This window comes from Erinaceus europaeus, chromosome 9 (assembly GCF_950295315.1).
Source record: "Erinaceus europaeus chromosome 9, mEriEur2.1, whole genome shotgun sequence".
Lineage (NCBI taxonomy): Eukaryota > Metazoa > Chordata > Mammalia > Eulipotyphla > Erinaceidae > Erinaceus > Erinaceus europaeus.
In genome coordinates, this window is record NC_080170.1 from 48,080,056 (window position 1) to 48,100,702 (window position 20,647).

General features: G+C 39.6%; 1 protein-coding gene across 2 annotated transcripts in view; it reads left to right on the forward strand.

Moving 5' to 3' along the window:
- HMCN1 (hemicentin 1) overlaps positions 1-20,647 on the forward strand; it is a 453,341-nt gene that overhangs the window by 90,986 nt on the left and 341,708 nt on the right. For both annotated transcript variants that reach the window (XM_060197833.1, XM_060197834.1), the window contains exon 2: positions 7,974-8,044. In XM_060197833.1, coding sequence (XP_060053816.1) covers positions 7,974-8,044 — 71 coding nt within the window. The remainder of the gene's footprint in view (positions 1-7,973; positions 8,045-20,647) is intronic.

Sequence of the window (20,647 nt, forward strand, 5' to 3'; positions counted from 1 at the left end):
AGATTTTCATGTTAAAAATTTATCTTACATTTAGAATTGCAGGTAAAAGTGACAGTCTGCACTTTGTTGGCTGTGAACATTTTTTCATGACTGTTTTTGCAGGAATTCTTGCTCTAGCTCTGGCTGAAGTCCAGGCTAAGCAATAACATCCTATTCCGTGTACCTCAAAGGCCTGTGTCAATTATTAAGGCATTCTTCTTTGCTTCCTGTTCTAAACAGCTGTGTGACATTGCTGAATTCATGTTCACGATGTTTTCTGTTCATGTTTTTTTTTTTTTCTATATCCTGTTCAGCAGCCTAAGTGAAATGACCCTCACATTGTACATATACTACCTGAAGTTTAATGTTATCAGATAAGTCATTGTTCAGTGAAAAGTGTTTTTGGAGTTGTAACAGAATGCCTTGAATCGATACTAGATAACAAACTATGCTTGAACTCACCACTGACTCAAATTTTATAAAACACATAATTTCATATCAGAGCAATCACCAAGGCCCTTGAGGTAGCCTTGAAAATGACCTGTCCTAGTAGGAGGAGTAATATACTCAGGGAAATGGATCCTGAAATATACTTGGCATCATCTCAGCTCAAAGTCAGAAAAATAGTTCTGTGTTTGTGGATTAGCTGCAGTTCATTTAAACCTAGTGCTGGACAGCAACAAAATTATTGACTAAGAATAGGGAAATCTGGAAAGAGTATTATAGATGATGTTGGAAATAATAACAGTAAGTATAGTTATTGAGCTGATTTCTGGTAGCATCCCAAAGCAGGAAACAATCTATTCAGACACTTCTAATGCTTTGAATAATTTGTACAAGCAACTTTTGCCTACGAGGAATTATAATTGATTTTTGTTAGAACTTTGGTGGTGGGGACAGTGTGGTATTATACCCCTGTTAATCTCAGAATTTTATAAATCAGTATTAAATCACTAATAAATAAAATTACTTGAATGTACCAAAAATAATAGCTTTGTGTTAAATTAATCAACTGAAGGTAGAAGTTGTACAAAATTAAACATTTAGAAATTAAACACTGAGATTCAATTTATGGAAGGGATTGTGAGCAAGTCACATCAAAGAACCTGGAATCTCTTTACTCTAATTTCACTCTCTGGTAATTTGATGTTCTCAAGTTCCAACTCAGACCTCTTTCTTTTGGTGTCTTTACTGCATGTGTCCCTGGAAATCAAGGTCTCTCTGGACATTGACATAGAACATCTGCTATCTTTCTGCATTTGTATCACTTGCCCTTTCTGAGACTTGTAAACTTTTCGTATCTTGCTTTTAAAGTAGTTTTAATTACACTTAAATTTCCATTACAGCTTACTCTAGGAGTCATATTCATCTATAATGTCTTGCAATATTGATTTGCTTGTAATGCAATTTAGAGGTTTTTGTTTTAACTTACTTTCTATTTATGTGTAAGTAAATATAAAATAAGGAACTATGTATATACTTTAAAAATAAAGAAATAGTGCACTAGTAGAGTTTAGACCCTAACAAGCAGCAATAAATTGTTCTCTTATTAACAAAGAACTATGTTGAGTAAAGACAAAATTATAAGGAGCAGAAATCTGTTAGTGGACAGGAAAAAGGAAGTGAAGAACTTTATCAGTCTTGACAAGTGAAGCAGGGAAAGAAAATATTACATTGTGAACTTCTTTCCATTATTTTCTCAAATGTAATCCAGCAACCAAGATTGAGAGAACAATAGCTGAGGTGCTGGAAAGAAGTCTGACCTATCTGATAAGTCCCGAGGAAACAGGAAATAGCAGAATTAACAAGAAGAGAAAGATTTCTTTAGTATTTCATATACTCTTGCTCATATGCCTTATTATCAAACTGAAATATGCACACAAATAGAAGCACAAGATCAATTATAAACAAAAAATAAAATATAAGAATAGCACATGGATTTTATTTATAATAATTGTAATAATCATAAATAATGCATAGGACCTGAATGCTTCTTTTAAAATGCCACTTTTTTATCTTTAAAAAAGCTGTGTGTGGGGAGTCGGGGTAGCACAGTGGGTTAAGGGCACGTGGTGCAAAGCGCAGGTGGCGCAAAGCGTAAGGACCGGCGTAAGGATCCCGGTTCCAGCCCCCGGCTCCCCACCTGCAGGGGAGTCGCTTCACAGGCGGTGAAGCAGGTCTGTAGGTGTCTATCTTTCTCTCCCCCTCTCTGTCTTCCCCTCCTCTTTCCATTTCTCTCTGTCCTATCCGACAATGATGACATCAATAACAACAACAATAAAACAACAAGGGCAACAAAAGGGAATAAATAAATAAATATTTTTTAAAAAGCTGTGTGTGGAAATTAGATTTTGATTGTTTGCATTAGTGGCTTGATTAAGGTAAAGAACAAATCCTTTTGGCTAACCAAGGACCCTGGAGACATTCTCTGGCCACACTACTCTTGACAGCTTGATCTTTAGCTAGAGCCTGGAGGCTCCAAGTGTCATAAGCAGAGTCAGAAATAAAAGAGCTGACTTCTGTAAAGTCTTGGAAGGAGTTTAATATTTATTTCTTATTAACAATTATTTACTAGTGTATTTATTTTCATGAGGGCATGCATGTACACATAGTGGTGGGGGAGAGAGTGAGGGAGAGGAAAAGGGGAAGAGAGAGTAGGAGAGGGAGAGATCGAGAGTGAGAGAAACAGAAAGAGAAAGTAGAACACCACTCAGCTGTGGCATAAGATGGCACTGAGCATAGCATGTCTGGGACCTCAATCATACAAGTCTTCTGTGCCTACCACTGTGCCATCCCCTCAGCCCTAAATTTTATTTTATTATTTTTTTAAAGACGTAGCTTTTATTGTTTTTCTCTCCCTCTCATCTTCTTCTGCTGAAATACTTGGTATGAACTCACTAGAAGTACGGTAGGGCAGGTCACTTCCTTTAGGTGTTCATGGTTCTGTGCGGGAGATACAGATACATTGACAGTCACAATGTCATTGGTTGATGCCATCCTGTCACAAGAACATGGTATTGGGGCTGTCTTCCAAGGGATCGGGTGCCTTTGACTTACCACTTACCCTTCAATAGTCTATAGCACTGTCTTCCCCTACCTTCTTCATCATGTCATTGTGGGACTCAGAGCAGGTCACTCTATACTGCAAAGTATAGTGAATTGGAAAAATATTTACAAATAAAAGTGGTAACAGTAATTTAATAGAATGCAAAAGTACAAACTATCATATTTACTATTGACTATAAAACATTAATCTCCCTATAAATAAATAAATAAATAAAAGAATACCTTGTAAACTCTATAGAATGTTAAAATAAGTTGACATTAATAAAGAACTCATTAATAAAGTTTTTTTTTCTAATTTGAAATCTCAAACGTTCATCTCCTGTTTGTCATCTCTTTTAGTTTGTTCTGGAAAAATTGTGTATTCAAGTATGCTTCCACACCTACCTTATCCATATTTCTATTTCTGCACATACTACCTTGTACTGGGATTATAGATCGCTCCTCCTTTCCCCCCCTTCTTACCCTCTTTCTTTCCTTCCACCTCCTTTATTTCTTTCTCTTCCTCCTCCCTTCCTTCTGCAGGTGGGGTCCAGGGGCTTCCACCTGGGTCCTTGCACACTGTAATGTGTACACATAACCAGATGTGCTACCACCTTGTCCCCTTTTCCTTCTTCTTTGTCTACTTTCCTTCCCCTCTCTCTTTATCTCTCCCCCCTTTCTTTTGTCACCAGAACACTGTTCAGCTCTTGGTAATGATAGGGAGATCCCTCATGCAGCTCCCATGTACTTCCACTGCATATCAACCAGGCCTTCGTATTTGTGGTTTTCTTCTTTTCTAGAACAACAGCACCTTGAGGGCAAGATTCTAGTTCATTCATTTTTATATTACCTGTGGCATCTATAAATAGGAGGTGCTCAGTATATTAAGTAGGTATGAGAAAGGATTTTTTTTAGAGGTGACTTTTCCATGTTTAATTGTAATATATATATTAAGCAAGAGGGATAAATTTCTTTGTTATACTAAAGACAATATTCAGGCTTGTGACCATAGAGAATTATGGTTATTGTGCACATCAGAGAAGGTACTCTGAGCATGACCTTGTCTGCTGTGTTCTTGTTGTGTACCGCGGAGAAGAGAGAGAGAAGGTCCAGAGTGAAGAGGGAACACAAATCTTTATTTGCGCTGGCACCACAGAGTTGGGTGCTAGAGAAACAGGTTGGGCCATGTGGAGGTAGCGAAAATGGCTGCCTCATGCAGTAACCTTTCCTGCGTGTGAACACCGAAGTGAAGCGCTGGCAAGAGAGAGAGGTGCGGAAGAAGAAGGGCTTTTATAGGAGCAGCTTTCGCGAGAATGGGAAGGGGGAGGAGTAACCATAGCACTCCAAGATAGGATAATAACTCTCGTGAGAATGGGAAGGGGGAGGAGTGACCAAAGCACTCCAAATATCGTGGGGGAAATAGACAATGCCCCGAGGGCACAACATGGCGAAACAGGCACTCCAAGAATGTCCCAACTCTCGCGGGAACTAGCAGTAGCCTGAGGGGACAACATGGCAGATGTGACTGCATCTGCACAATTTCCCAGCATGTTCTAGAGGAAAGGAGGATAGTGTCAGAGTCATGAACAGAGTGGAAACCTGGGAAGAAAGATAAGTCGGTCAGCAGTACAGGTTTCTTAGCTCAAATGCTTTCAGATACCTTAACATTTTTCTTCTCCCATGAAAGATGTTCAGTCTCCTCTTCTCTGCATTTTTCTCACCTTGAGTCAAAGGTTCTGAATTCGATGATCTTTAACATCTCTTTTAGTTCAGTGATTCTATTTGGAGATGGGTGGTTCTTCTGATTAATTATTTTTGGTCTGTTGATTTTGTAAGCAACTACATAAAATTAACTGAATAGAGTGCAAATTTTACTCTTCATTCTGTTAAATGTTATACACCTTCACTCTCTTGTGCTTTGCTGTGTAAACATCAGGGCAATGTTAAAGCAAATGGAGAAATAGGAAGATATTCAAAGAGGTAACACTGCATCAAGACTATAGAATGGGAAACCTTTTGGGGTGATGAAGGACACGGGGCAATTTTGGGGGGTACGAAAGCATAGTAGTTTCATGCTCAAGGATGTTGATGAAGTTCAGTGATGGAATTAATAGAAGATAGAGAGGTTGGAGTGCCTTGGAGACTTGCTATTTAATTCTTACAACAAGAGAGACGGTCTTCAGGCAGGGCAGAATTGTATCTGCTGAATGTCCTCAAAAGCTTGGCAGGAGATAAAGCCAATTCAAGCAAAAAGGAGGAGAAGAAAAAAATAATTCTTAGGACTTGGCTGGCATGGGATTCCTTTAGGTGAAGAGAAATTCTGGAATGGAAGGCAGTCCAGAAAGGGAAGAGGGCTGGCTTGCCAGATAAACATTACCATTCAGTTCAGAAGAGTTGGAAAAGATGCTTATGACTGGAGGGAGAATGCAGCTCAGCTAGCCTCTGCCTCTCCTGAGTGTTTCTCCTCACTGATCATGGACTTATCTCAGCTGTCCAGTGTGCTTTGCAAAGAATGTTTATTAATGAGCTTTAGGAAAGATTGCTTATCTATGTTGAAAACAGGTAGACTTGAGTCTTTCTGGATAAGTAAACAAAATTTGATTAGTTCTGTTAATGGTGCACCATGATCTCCATTCTTAAAGAGCAGGTCTCTAGCTAGGGCTTGCTCTTTTTTATTATCAGGAAAGTTCTTTCATATCCGCACTTTCTAGTTTTGCATTCTAGAATTATTTCAGTGTTATACCATGCAGGAACATAGAAGCTTGGCTTGACAGTGCTGTTGACAATTTATATGTCAGGGTGGAACGCCTGACATATGATTTTCTGTTTTGCATTCTTTTGCGAAATATGCCTTTGTTTAGTCTTGAGGGAGTAGACTTCTCTGATTTTCCATAGACTTAGGACATGACTTTTTACATAGCTAATGACTGTATGGAATGCAGATGTTTGCATTTTCACATAGTTTCTCCAATCGCCGTTCCATTCCTTTTGCATACTGCAAGGTGTCTAATCTATAGTGAAGGATAGAGGAATTTTCCATGTCATTTTAAAGAAAAATAACATGTGTTATGGCAGACAGATTAGACTGCCTTTCTAATTTACCTCATTTATTTTTAAAAATCGTACAGTCTGTTTTTGTATCACATTTATCACATTATGGAAAAGTGTGGCTAACTAATTATTATCCTTTGAAGTCATAAAGTTATTTCCTAGCTATGTGCCTTTGAAACTAGAAAGCTGTGTCTTTTATTTTTTTATTTTTTTGCCACCAGGTTTATCCCTGGGGCTCATATACCTGCACAATTCTAACTTCCACCTGCTCTTGGTGAACTTTGTTTTTCTTTTAGAGGGTGAGAGACGGGGAGAAAGAGGTAGGTTAAGGGGAGAAGGAGAGGACAGAGTAAGGGAGGGAGGAAGAGAGACACACCACAGCACTGCTTCACCATTTGTGAATTTTTCTTTTTTTGCATGATGCTTACATGTGGGGGCCGGAGGCTTAAACCCTGATCCTCATGCATGGTAAAACATGTGGTCTATTGTATGAGCTATTTCTCACCCCCCTCAAAGTGTTGTTTTCTAAAAACTAAATGTTGTGTCTCTATAATATTTTACACCATAGTTGCACATTATGATGTTGAATTCTATTTCAAAATAGAAAAAAATGAAAAGTTTTCCATTCATCTGGGTTTTTTTTTTGTTTTGTTTTTTTGTTTTTTTGTTTTTCCTCCTCCAGGGTTATTTCTGGGCTCCGTGCCTGCACCATGAATCCACCGCTCCTGGAGGCCATTTTTTTTCCCCCTTTTGTTGCCCTTGTTGTAGCTTCGTTGTGGCTATTATTATTGCCCTTGTTGACGCAATTCGTTGTTGGATAGGACAGAGAGAAGTGGAGAGAGGAGGGGAAGACAGAGAAGGGGAGAGAAAGATAGACACCTGCAGACCTGCTTCACCGCCTGTGAAGCGACTCCCCTGCAGGTGGGGAGCCGGGGGCTCGAACCGGGATCCTTACGCCGGTCCCTGCGCTTTGCGCCACATGCGCTTAACCCACTGCGCCACCGCCCGACCCCCTCATCTGGGGTTTTAAGATACTGTGTCACACAATGGTGACAATTTAGTATTATTAGGAATGTGCATGTTTCCTAGGGAAAATGATACTGAAGGACCATGTTGTGTTTGCCTACTGTAAAGGCTGATTTTTTTTTTAAAAGAGATTGAGTTATGTGAATAAAATAATTGCTACAGATATCCTACATGGAACCAAATTTTGCCAATTTAATTCAAACTGGTAGGGAGACTCTTCTTGAGGAAGGAGGTCCCCACCTGTTCCTGTTGGAGGGCAGTCATGATGTGACAAGGACCATAGAGGTCATTAATATGGCCACAACTAGCTCAGAATTATCCTAACACAATTCTGGGAAAGAGAGTAGTAGGGACTGTTCCCTAAAGTTTTCATCATCTCAGATATATGCTTTTGCCAGTCCTTCGGAGCCCTGTGGGACAGGCAGTGACAAGTTATTTTTTCTCTTTTGGATTACTGTTTGATTTTTATTTTGAACTACTTTTGGACTTACTGAAAAATTCTGAACCAATATGTGATTTTGGAATTGAGACAACACAAATATAGCAAGAGTTAGTGATTCATTTAGAGTCTTAACAACAAAGTAGATGTGCAGTAAATCTTTGCTGCATGTTGAAGCTAAATACAGAGATGGAAATGGGGATTTCTTGAATCTTTGTCACATTTTTGAACTACACATTTGTGTTTCTCAAGGCTAAAACGCCTCTCTTTTAGTCTTGCATAATTTTCAGTAGTCTTTGCTGTTTTGATTTTTCTTGGTAATAAATAATCTTGTAGCTCACTTTGGAAGGACATTTGCAAATGCAGTAAATTAACAACTTTTACTGATGTTGATCACTAATTATTGATCATCATGTCATATTTATCTTTGCAGAAATTGGTCCGGTGACAATTACCACAGATCCAAAGAAGTTTCAGTATGAACTCAGAGAACTGTATGTTCAGGTGAGTGCTTGCTTTCAATGCCATTTCTTTACAGGGAAAGAAAATCATGAACATTTGGCCGATTTTCTTTGGTTTTCAAATCTGAGAGATGTAATTATTGGTATTTACATTACAGTACCACTTTTTTTAAAATTTATTTTTATTTATTATTAGAGACAGAAAGAAATTGAGAGGGGATGGGGAGGTAGGGAGAGAAACAGAGATACCTGCAGCTCTACTTCACCATTCATAAAGCTTTCCCCCTGCAGGTGGGGATCAGGGGCTTGAACCCGGGTCCTTGTACACTGTAGTGAGTATGCTTAACCAGATACGCCACTGCCTGTCCCCCCAGTACCACTTCTTTTTTCTGACTTGTGTCCTGAGTGGATTGTGCAATACATTTTGGAGCAGGACAGATTGAGTTCAAAATAGCAACCCCCTTTAAGCATCATGCAGGGCTTATTTCATGCAGCAGTGGCAAAATTGAGTCTTAAGACAGTAGGCAAACTCTTCAATGGTCACCTCTGGACCATTGAACATAGAGGTTCCTGAAGACTTTGGAAGTGCCTTTTATTTTACATCCTCTCTTTAGTCAATATTGTCTTTGCCAACATTCATCTGTTGATAGTCTAGTCTCCCCTCTGGGATTTGAGGTCAGGTTCTTGGAAGTTACAGTGGCCTTCTAAAGGGACACTCACCAGTTGTTCCCATTCCACTGCCCAAACTTGGTCCTTAATCCTTATTTCTTTGTCTTCCTCTTCTTGTTTCTCTGCAATAATGTCTACAGTATTCTGGTTACACTACCCAAAATTGGAGTCCTTCTAAACACCTCTCCCCTCCCACCCCCGAATACACACGTTCAGATATTCAGATCTTGGTTAAAAAATATGTATGTATGTATGTATGTATGTATGTGTATATATATATATATATATATATATCAATTACCTTCTCTCTGTTTGCACCACCCCATGTCTTTAATCATACTGAATGCAAAAATCCTTTTAAATGATTTTCCTTTTTTGCAGTTCTTTCTCTATTTTGCACACAAGATAATTTCAAATTGCATCTCTGAACATTTCCTGTCCTCTCATCCTCCTACACCCCCTGCTACCCATCTCATTTAATTCTCCCCAAGATTCTGAGGGATGGAAGTTTATCTACTCTCAGCCTGCCCCACCGGTGCCATTTGCCCTGAGGTCTCCGTACTCTGTCTTCGGAGTCTTGCATGACAGCGCTCATGCAATGTCCCCACCCCCCTTCCCAGGAACTTTTGCACATGCTATGTTGGTATATGCCTATCCTGCCCTTCATTCTCTGCACACTCAGTTTCAATTCTTTTATTCATAGTCTCATCCTGTATCTACTTCCTCAGAGATTCCTATCCTGTCTCATTGCCTTACTTTTCTTCACCACAGAGCAGTTGGGCTTCACATTGAAGGGCCTCCTTTCATTTAGCTCAGCCTCAAACACCCTAGAGAAATGTTTGGCATATAGAACATGCTCCCTTTTTGATGAGTGAATGCATGCATGTAACAGATATGTAAATTGAAGTTTGACATTTAATACTTTGGTTTCACTATTGGGTGGACAGCTTGATCTAGGAGTGTATAAGCTATGAGCATATTAGAATAAAGAGTGAGAAACTCAGTCTGACATTCCAGATATGTACTCAGCCACTATACTTTTAATGCAAATACATTTATTTTTAAACTGAATTTTGTTTACATTTAAATAAGCTTCCACAGTTACCCCTTAACTATTTTTTTCTCTTTTACTAAATTCCTTCAGGTACTCTTCTCTACAAATGACCCTCCGTTCCCTTTCACTTGTGTCAGGTCCTTCTATCATTATTAGGATTCTTGCTTATAATGGGTTTTTCACTCCCTCCTTATAGCAGACTCTTTGTCACTTTGGATTCCCAGTATCTGAAAAAAAATGCTACTCTGGAGATTTCATTCCTATTCATGAATCATGGTAATTAGAAGAGAGTGTATTGGCCAGAGGCCAGGTGGTAGTGCACCTAGTTAAGTGTTCACATTACAGTGCACAAGGACCCAGGTTCAAGCCCCTTATCTCCCTGTGGGAGGAAAGCATCATGAGTGGTGAAGCAGGTCTGCAGGTATCTTTGTCTCTTTCCCTCTCTATCTCTAAATTTCCCATTTCTCTCCATCTCTATCCAATAATAAAAATAAATAAATAAAAATTGGAAAAAAAATAAAAAGAGATTGTATTGGCCTGTTGTTTAAATTTGTATGTTTCCATCTGCTGTGTTGAGCTCCTGAAGATGAGCCTCTGGTTCACTTGTGATCCTGTAGAATGAGCCCGTGTCTGTAGCAGAGTAGACTGAAATTGCAGAATAAATGAAAGCCACATGAGCATGGGTTCTTTCATAGATGTATATTTAATGTCAAACTATATCAAGTGTAATTTAAACTTTACTGGATGATACAAAAGATTCCTTAAAGAACCAATCAATTTCCATTCCTCAGAGATTCAGAAGGGCCAAGCCATGGAGGTTTCTCACTGAGAGAAAAGTGAGAAAGGGATTTACTGTTCTCATTTTTTTCTCCTCTGTGAGGATACAGTGGTACTATATCCTTGGATATCAGGCCAGCTGAAAATACCTCCATTCTCAATGAGACTTGGCACTTACTCTGCCTGATTTCCTGCCTCTCCCTTTCTTTTGTTCTGAAAGATCTTCAGGGAGTGCCCTTGCCCTCCTTGCTGGGTTTGTCTCTAGGGTGGGGGAGCTTGACTCCTGACTCACTCACTCCATTGATTTCCTCCCTGGGGCCTTCCTTCTTCCTTACCACCCCTGAATTGAACCTGAACAGATGACACTATAGAGTCCTATAATATCTCCATTCAAGAAAATAATCATTCTTTCTGCCCTGGAATGAAAGCTGGTGTTCATTTCTCTGGAGGTTTCTTCTAGGCTGGCTCTGTCTTATGGAATTTATTTTCTTATTGTCTTGGGACCCAAGAGAATTCTGATTTAGAGCAACCAGCTAGGGACGAAGTCCAATTCTGACATTTTTCCTTCATTCAGCATGGAGCACTGTTTATAGGCATTGGGCGATATCAGAGAGAGCTTTCTCTTTTAAAGTACCAAGTGAAGTATAATTTTTATTCTTTATTTAAAAATCGATGCCAAAATTGCCACTAAGAGGCACAAATGAAGACTGAGTTTACATCCTCACTTCGTACCTAACCTGGAGGATATGTTTAGTTTTCTCTTGAGTGTTTGCTTGGAGAATATTTTATTATTTCACAAGTTTGAAAAAAATAACATCAACAATTCACAAAGCATTAGTATGAGGTACAAAATTTGTTTTTTCATGTAGTCATTAGATCTTCCTCAGTTCCCCTTCCACCATTTTTTTTTTCCTCCAGGGTCATTGCTGGGCTCGGTGCCTGCACCATGAATCCACCGCTCCTGGAGGCCATCGCCCCCCCCACACCCCGTTGCCCTTGTTGTTGTAGTCTCCCTGTGGTTATTATTATTGCTGTTGTTGATGTTGTTCGTTGTTGGATACGACAGAGAAATGGAGAGAGGAGGGGAAGACAGAGAGGGGGAGAGAAAGACAGACACCTGCAGACCTGCTTCACTGCCTGTGAAGTGACCCCCCTGCAGGTGGGGAGGAGACGGGGGCTCGAACCAGGATCCTTACGCCGGTCCTTGTGCTTTGCGCCACATGCGCTCAACCCACTGCACCACTGCCCGACCCCCCCTTCTACTATTTTTTAATAACTTCACCCAAATCACTGATATCAATAATAATGAGGATTGCTGTTCTTTTAAAATGAACTTGATTTTTTAAAAAAATATTTCTTTATTCCCTTTTGTTGCCCTTGCTGTTTTTTTTGTTGTTGTAGTTATTATTATTGTTGTTGTTGATGGTTTTTTTTTAAGGAAGCCTTTAGGAAAATTCCCTTCACATTTGTAATGGTTTTGAAAACAAGACATAAATTCAGTTTGAAATAAATGAAATAATTCCCAGTAGCATTCACTGTGCTCAGCAATTTTTCTTACAGATATAGGGAGTCATCTTGAGGAAAAGAAATCTTATCTTTTTTTCCCCAAGAAAAACACAGCAAAATAAATAAATAAATAAATAATTTACATAAGTTTTAACTTCATAATACTAATTTTAATGTTTCCCCATTCTCTTTCATCTGGAATATAGAAGAAAAGTTTAAAAAAACAACTGTGATTTCTCCTGGGGAAGAAAGAAAGGGAGATAAATGATAACAAATAGTATTCAAATCATACAGCACTCTGGGAGTTAATATCCTTGTAAATATGCAGCATAGCATGCCCTGCCTTGGGTTACATTCTAAGAAGCTTTAAAGCTTGTTAACTTTTAGAAAATGCTATTGGCAGTGACATGCTTTCAAGTGTTTTGTCTAAATATTTTAAAGAACAAAAAGCATATTAGTCAGACATTGAAATATAAAAAGTTATTTCTACACTAATGAAATCATAACTTGAGGTTTTATATTGATAATTGATCTCCAAAACTGAAAAGCATCACAGATAACTTAATTTCTCTTTGTAATGTTTCAATACATTTGACTCTTAAAAATGCAGGAATAAAACTAAAAATATGTGAAGCAACATTGTCACATAGCAACAAGAAAGTTATGCAGAACAGGTCCATTTAATGTTTTTGAACAGAAACAGAAGAGCAAATAGATTTAAACTGCAGCAGACACAAAGTGTTCTGCTGGAGTATAAGAATTATAGATGTGGGGGTCGGGAGGTAGCACAGTGGGTTAAGCGCACATGGCACGAAGCCAAGGACCAGTGTAAGGATCCCAGTTCGAGCCCCCAGCTCTCCACCTGCAGGGGGTTGCCTCATAATGGCCTCCAGGAGCAGTGGACTCATAGTGTAGGCACTGAACCCCAGTGATAAACCTGGAAGCAGAAGAAAGAATTATAGATGCAAGAGCTGGAAATATAGCTCACTGAATCAAATTTGTGACTTGTCATGCTTTAGTCCCAGATTCAAGCCCCAGATCCCCATGGAAATGCCTCAGTGGCACATGGGGGAAGACTCTAGTGCTTGGGTGCCGCTCTGTCTGAAAGGAAAAGTGACATGGAAGTGTTTAGTTACACATATATAAGATCCTGGCTCTGAAACGGGGGAAAAAGTGAAAGCCATAGATGTAGAATCCATAGCCAGTGGAGAATATGAAAATCTGTGGCCAGATAGGCTAAGACCATTAAAATGAAGATGACAAGATAATGGTAGTTTTAGAAGAATGACTTTTTATGCCAATTTAATATGCACCTTATTTTCTTGTATCTTAAGTTTTGCTACTATTACTGAGTTCCACAATCATTTCTACATTTATAGAGAATTCTGTATAAATGAGAATATATATATATATATATATATATATAGAGAGAGAGAGAGAGAGAGAGAGAGAGAGAAAGATACATAGCCCAAAAGGATACAATTCAAATTAAGAATCATTAAATTGAATTTAAGAATTCCAGAAAGTCATTTTATTTCTATGTCAGTTTTCTTAATATGTATTTGAATAAAATGCATACATGTATTTAGATGTCTTGTAAAATAAAACAACATTCCCCAGTAAAAATTACTGAAACAAAACCAAACCAAATGTACACATGCAAGTGTATGTAGATTTATGTGTACAGAGGAACTGCATGCATTTGAGGTAGAGAAAAAAGGGAGATGAAGAATTTAAATAATAATACATGTAGAAGCTTCTAGAACAGTAGAACTTGTACTTTACCCAAACATAGGGCTAGATAAATGCTATTTTATTATAAAGTCAGCTACTTCTAGCACTCTAGATTGTTAAGATAGACACCAAATGTTTATGCTGTAAATGATCAACAGATATGGAAAGTTTGCCTCAGGAAAGGCTTTGATAGCATCATCATTTCAAACTCACACAAATATTAATATTCCATTATTGCAAATGAAGATTGTGTACACTTTTGGGACATCCTTTATAACTCTACATTATGTCTGTGCTGAAAACAATGCTTGCCTCTCTCTCTCTCTCTCTCTTTTTAAGTAGCCTGAAATCAGGTTATCAAACAGGCTAGTAGCAAACCTGAAAGTATTTAATACTAAGGTCACTTTCTTTCATCATTATGCTACTTTTCTTTAGATATTGGCTTAAGTAACTTTATTATTCTAATGAAATCATGATTTTTGTTTGCATAATTTCACTTTGTATTTCCTTCCAAAGTAGTAAAATAGAGGATTAAAGACAGATGTAGGACAAGGGCAGGTCTCATCCTCTATGAAAAGCATTTACTTAATGATTTTGGCTTCCACCTGTACATTGAATAATAATGAATAATTGGTGCACCTAAAAATCACTGAGCATTAAGAGTCAAAGTACAGTATAAGTTGGCAATTGTGCCCTTTCTTTAATGTGTGCTACTTAGTGTGGTAAACTTACTGACCTTGAGACAACCTGGAAAGACACAGAATGAGATGAATTTTAAGAGACTGAAAGGGAGTGCTTTATTGCAGGTGTAGGCTTTAAAAATTATTTTTGCTGTTCGAGTTGAAACATCTTGGCATCTGCATCAATTAAAGCTTTTAATTTGCTGCTAGATCAGTGGTCTCTGAAGCTCACTCATCCTGTCTTCTCAATGGATGGGGGGGCACTGAGTGGCATGTTTGGCTCTTTTCTAGCTCTCTAGGTACCCAGTCTGTCAGCAGAGAGCTGTCCAATTTCTTAGTAATCTTTTATGTGCCTTGCTAAGGGCAGATTGTATAGAAGGTTTCTCTGGCTAAAGGACTGATATGTCACTCCAGATCATCGGGGGTGGGGGTGGGGTGGGCTGTAGTACAGTTGCTGACACATGGGAACAATGTTCTCTTCCCAAGATAGGTTTCTGCAAAACATTCTCACTCCCAGTTTACGTCCCTCTTTTGTGCATCAGGACCTGCACCCCCTCTCATCACCATCCTTTCTCAGAGGTCTTTGCTTTGGTGCCATATACCACACCTTGTCCAAGTTTCACCTTTTTGCCCTTGTTTCTTAAGTTCCACCTGTAAGTGTGCTCATCTGGTATTCATCCTTTTCCTTTTGGTTTATTTTACTGAACATGATTTTTTTTTTTTTTGAGATCCATCCATTGATGCAAAGGAGATGATTTCTTTCTTTCTTTCTTTCTTTCTTTCTTTCTTTCTTTCTTTCTTTCTTTCTTTCTTTCTTTCTTAATACATGGTTATGTCTCTTTTATTTTAAAGATCTTTTAAAAACTTTGTTTAATTTGATAGGACAGAGAGAAATTTAGAGGGAAAGCGGCAGAAAAGGAGAGAGACAGATACCTGAAGCAGTGCTTCACCACTTGTCAAGCTTTCCCTCTTCAGGTGGGCACTGGGGCTTGAACCTGGGTCTTTGCACATGATAACTTGGCACTTAACCAGGTACACTACTGCTGGGCTGCAACTACATCATTTCTAACAGCTGAGTAGTAATAACTAATCATCTGTGGTAGAGTATCTGGGCTGCCTCAAAGTTTGGGCTATTACATATTATGCTACTGTGAACATGATGTACATAGATCTCTTTGAATAGTTTTTTTTTTTTTTTTTTTTTTTGCCTCCAAGGTTATCGCTGGGGCTTAGTACCTACACTATGAATCCACTGCTCCTGGCAGCCATTTTCCCCACATTTTATTAGATAGGGCAGAGAGAACTTGAGAAGGGAGTGGGAGATAGAGAGGGAGAAAGAAAGACACCTGTGGACCTGCTTCAGCCCTTGTAAAGCAACCCACTTGCAGATGGGGAGCCAGGGGCTTGAGCTGAGATCCTTGCTCTTTGTATTATTTGTACTGTGTGTGCTTAACTAACCCGTGTGCCACCACCCAGCCCCTGAACAGGTGTCTTTGCTTCCTTTGCATATATTACAAGAAGAGAAATTGCTGGGTCATGGGGGAGGTTCATTTCTAATATTTTGAAAAAGTTCCAGAATATTTTACACAGGCGTTAGATCAATTTGCTTTCCCATCAGCAATGCAGGAATGTTCCTTTCTCCCCAACACACCCTTGCCAAAACTGGTTTTTGTCCTTTCTTTTCTTTCTTTTCTTTTTTCTTTGCCTCCAGGTTATCGCTAGGGTTCGGTGGCAGCACTACGAACCCACTGCTCCTGGAGGCTATTTTTCCATTTTGTTGCTCTTGTTATTATTGTTATTATAGCTGCTGTTGTTGTTGGATAGGACAGAGAGAAATCTAGAAAGGAGGGGCAGACATAGTGGAGGAGAGAAAGACACCTGCAGACCTGTTTCACCGCTTGCGAAGTGACCTCCTCTGCAGGTGGGGATTTGGGGCCTTGAATTGGGATCCTTATAACTGTCCTTGTGCTTTGTGCCATGTGTGTTTAACCCGCTGCACTACCGCCCAATCCCCGTTTTTGCCCTAATGGGTGACATTCTCACAGGTGTAAAGTGGTATCTCATTTTGTCTTTATTTGAATTTCTGTGATAATCAGTGACTTTTAGTATTTTTCACATGTCAGTTGACCCTCTGGATCTCTTTTGGTGAAGATATGTCCATCTTTTCCCATCTTTAATGATTTTTTTTTCTTGCCTCCAGGGTTATTGCTGGGGCTCAGTGCCTGCACTACAGATCCACTGCTCCTGGAGGCCATTTTCCCCCATTTTTGTTGCCCTTATTGTTGGATAGGACAGAGAGAAATTGAGAGAGGATCGGAAGACAGAGGTGGGGGGAAAGAGACAGACACCTGCAGATCTCCTTCATCACTTGTGATGCTACTAACCCCCTGCAGGTGGGGAGCTGCAGGCCTGAATGGGGATCCTTACGCTGGTTGTTGAGATTCGTGCCATGTGCGCTTAACCCACTGCACTACTGCCCTGGCCCCCCTGTTTGTTTTTTATTACTAAGTTTAGTAAGTTCTTTATAAATCTTGGTTATTAGCCCTTTGTCTGATGTGTGGCATGTAAAGATCTTCTCCTATACTATTGTCTGTTGTGGTTGTGGCTCCTTATGTTGTACAAAAGCTTTTCAGTTTGCTGTAGCCCATTGATTTTTTTTTCCACCCTTGTTTTCTCTGCAGCTGGAGTTGAATTGTCAAAGATATATCTAAAACATACATAGAAAAGTGTTCTGCCAGTGTTTGCCTCTAAATATTTGGTGGTTTCCAGCCTAACATCCAAATCTTTGATTCATTTGACTTTTAAACAATTTATTTATTTATGTATTTATTTAGCCTCCAGGGTTATTGCTGGGGCTCAGTGCCTGCACTACAAATCCGCTGCTCCTGGAGGCTATTTTTTCCCTTTTGTTGCCCTTGTTGTTTATCATTTTTATTGTTATTATTGTTGTTATTGCTGTCATTGTTTTTGGATAGGTCATAGAGAAATGGAGAGAGCAGGAGAAGACAGAGAGGGGGAGAGAAAGATAGACACCTGCTGATATGCTTCACTGCTTGTGAAGCTACCCTCCTGCAGTTGAGGAGCCGGGGGCTTGAACCGGGATCCTTACACCAGTCCTTGCACTTTGTGCTATGAGCGCTTGACCCACTGTGCTACCACCCAACCCCCTCATTTGACTTTTTTGATTCAATGATTTGATTCATTTCTTTTGGATTCATTGACTTTTGTGTATGTGAAATATGGTGGTCTAGTTTTGTTCTGCATATTTCAACCCAGTTTTCCCAACAGCATTCATTGAAGCACCTTATTTTAATTGTTTATTCGTGGTTTAATATTGATTTACAAAATTATTAGATAACAGGTATAATCCCACACATTTCCACCACCAGACTTCCATTCCGTCCATTAGAAACTGTATTACCTCTCCCAAGACCACAGATGTGGGTTGATTATTATTTCTGTAATTTTTTTAAAAATCTTTTTTTTTCAATATTTTTTTTGTTATTGGATAGAGACAGAGAGAAATTGAGAGATAAGGGGGAGATAGCGAGGAAGAGAGACAGAGAGACACCTGCAGACCTGCTTCACCACCTGTGAAGTGACTCTCCTGCAGGTGGGGAGCCTGTGGCTTGAACCGGGATCCTAACTAGTCCTTGCACTTTTCGCTACTGCCTGACTCCCTCTGTAATTATCTATCTATATTTATATACATATGCTCATTTTTTTCCCTATGGTCTTATCTTCTCTTTCTTTCTAAGTCACATCTGCTACTTCTGAATGCCCCCTCCCCCCATTAAAATTTTTTTTTTCTCTCTGGGTCCTGATGGAGTTGGAGTTCAAAGCCCTCTGGTCATCTTTCCCTAACATGTACCTGTCTGGAAATATGAACCAAAATTCCTTATTAGGTGCAGAAGATGGAAGGTATGGTTTCTGTAATTGTTTCTCTGCTAGACATGGTCATTCATTGGCAGGTCAATCCATACCCAAGCCTGTTTCTATCTTTCCATAGTTGGGTAGGGCCCTAGAGAAATGAGAGTCTGGGACACATTGGTGAGGTCATCTGCCCAGGGAGTTCAGGATGAAATCACCATAGCACCTTCTTCTTTGAGGCTTATGCTTATTAAGTTGCTGGAGAGATCATGGTTGTATTTTGTCCAATTTTCCTGTGATTTTATTTATTTATTTATTTGTTTGTTTGTTTGTTTATTTATTGCCTCCAGGGTTATCACTGGGGGACTCAGCACTGACACTACAAGTCCACTGCTCTCAGAACCTATTTTTTCCCACTTTATTGGACAGGATAGAGAGAAATTGGGCTGGCGGGTGTAGGGAGAGAGAAAGACACCTGCAGACCTGCTTCACTGCTTGTGAAGCATCTCCCCTGCAGGTGAGGAGCGGGGGCTCAAACCTGGATCCTTGCACTGGCTCTTGCCCTTCATACTATGCACATTTAACTCAGTGCTCTGCTGCCCGGCCTCTTGTTGTTTTTCTCTAGTTTATCCGGAGTACAATCTGAAATGGCTCCTACTCCATAGCCCCACCTCCTGAAGCACCTTCTTTTCTCCATTTAATGTTTTGGGACTCCTTGTCAAAAACTAGATCTCCGTAGATGTGATATGTGATTGTTTAATTTTTAAAAAATTTTTTTATACTTATTTATTTTTCCCTTTTGTTGCCCTTGTTGTTTTTTATTGTTGCTGTAGTTATTATTGCTGTTGTTAGTGATGTGATCGCTGTTAGATAGGACAGAGAGAAATGGAGAGAGGAGGGGAAGACAGAGGGGGAGAGAAAGATAGACATCTGCAGACCTGCTTCACCGCCTGTGAAGCGACTTCCCTGCAGGTGGGGAGCCGGGGGCTCGAACCGGGATCATTATGCCGATCCTTGTGCTTTGCGCCACGTGCGCTTAACCAGCTGTGCCACCACCAGACTCCTGATATATGATTGCTTTATCAAAACAGAACAGATAGGAGCAGGGTTATGTGGAATACGACGGGAAATTTCTTGACCTCTTCAAAGGGTGCATATATGAGAATGTTTTTTAAAGGCAAGTACATGATTTGTTGCAGTGTAAAAAAGAAGTTGTTTGAGACTAACAACTTTTATTTTCTGGTAGAAGTGGGGCCTCACATATGTGTGATTTCACTGCTCTGGATCACTCTTTTGTTTCATTCAGCTAGGAAGGCAGAAAGAGCAAGGGGTACTGTGGCACCAAAGCTTTCTTTGTTACCATAGCAATTCCCATGTGGTTCTGGGGCTAGAACATGGGTCTCATCATGCCCATGCAAACAACTGTCTCTTCAGCCCCTGATCAGCCCCACTTGTGCTTCGTTTCTCATATTTAGTATTATACCTGATTCTGACAGCTTTATTATTATTTTTAAAGACTTTTATTGCCACCAGGTTTATAGCAGGGGCTTGATGCCTTTATAATGAGTATTATAATGAGCTTCTCCTGAAAGCTTCCCTCTGACTCTTTTTTCTTTGTTTGTTTGTTTGTTTTTAAAAGAAATATCAGACACCATTATAAAAGTAACTTTAAGAGTAATGGAGATTTAAGAACAAGAGAAAGGACCAGAGACAACATTTAAGTTAGTTAATAGCTGAGAACTTTCCAGATGATTAGAAAATAAATTCAAGATACAGAGAGAACATCTAAATTACTGAATTCAGAATAGCCAAGACAAAGAATACACCTAATCACAGCATCAAAAAATTATTGAAAGTCAAGAACAAAGAAGTATATTGCATTACCATGTATGAAGACCTGGGCTCAGCCCCCAGTCCCCAACGCACAAGGGAGAAGCTTCACAAGCAGTGGAGAAGTGCTACAGGTGTCTCCTTTTCTTTTTCTCTCCCTCTCTTTGTAAAAAAAAAAATGGCTTCAAGGAGTGGTGGATTTGTCATGTGCGTATAAGCCCCAGTAGTAACCCTGTTGGGGGTGGGAGCAGGGAGGCTGGAGAGATAGCATAATGGTTATGTAAAAGCCGTTTATACCTGAGGCTCCAAGGTCTCAGGTTTACTCTCCCACATCACTATAAACCAAAGCTGAGCAATGCTTTGGTTAATTCTTCTTCTTCTAGCGTTTGCCCTTCTTCCGTAGCCAGTCAACAGCGTCAGGTTGAGCCTAATGTAAAGTTTCGAGACCGCCTTTGAATCTGGAGAGGTGGCAGTCGTTGACTATGTGGGTCATAGTCTGTCTGTAGCCGCAGGGGCAGTTCGGGTC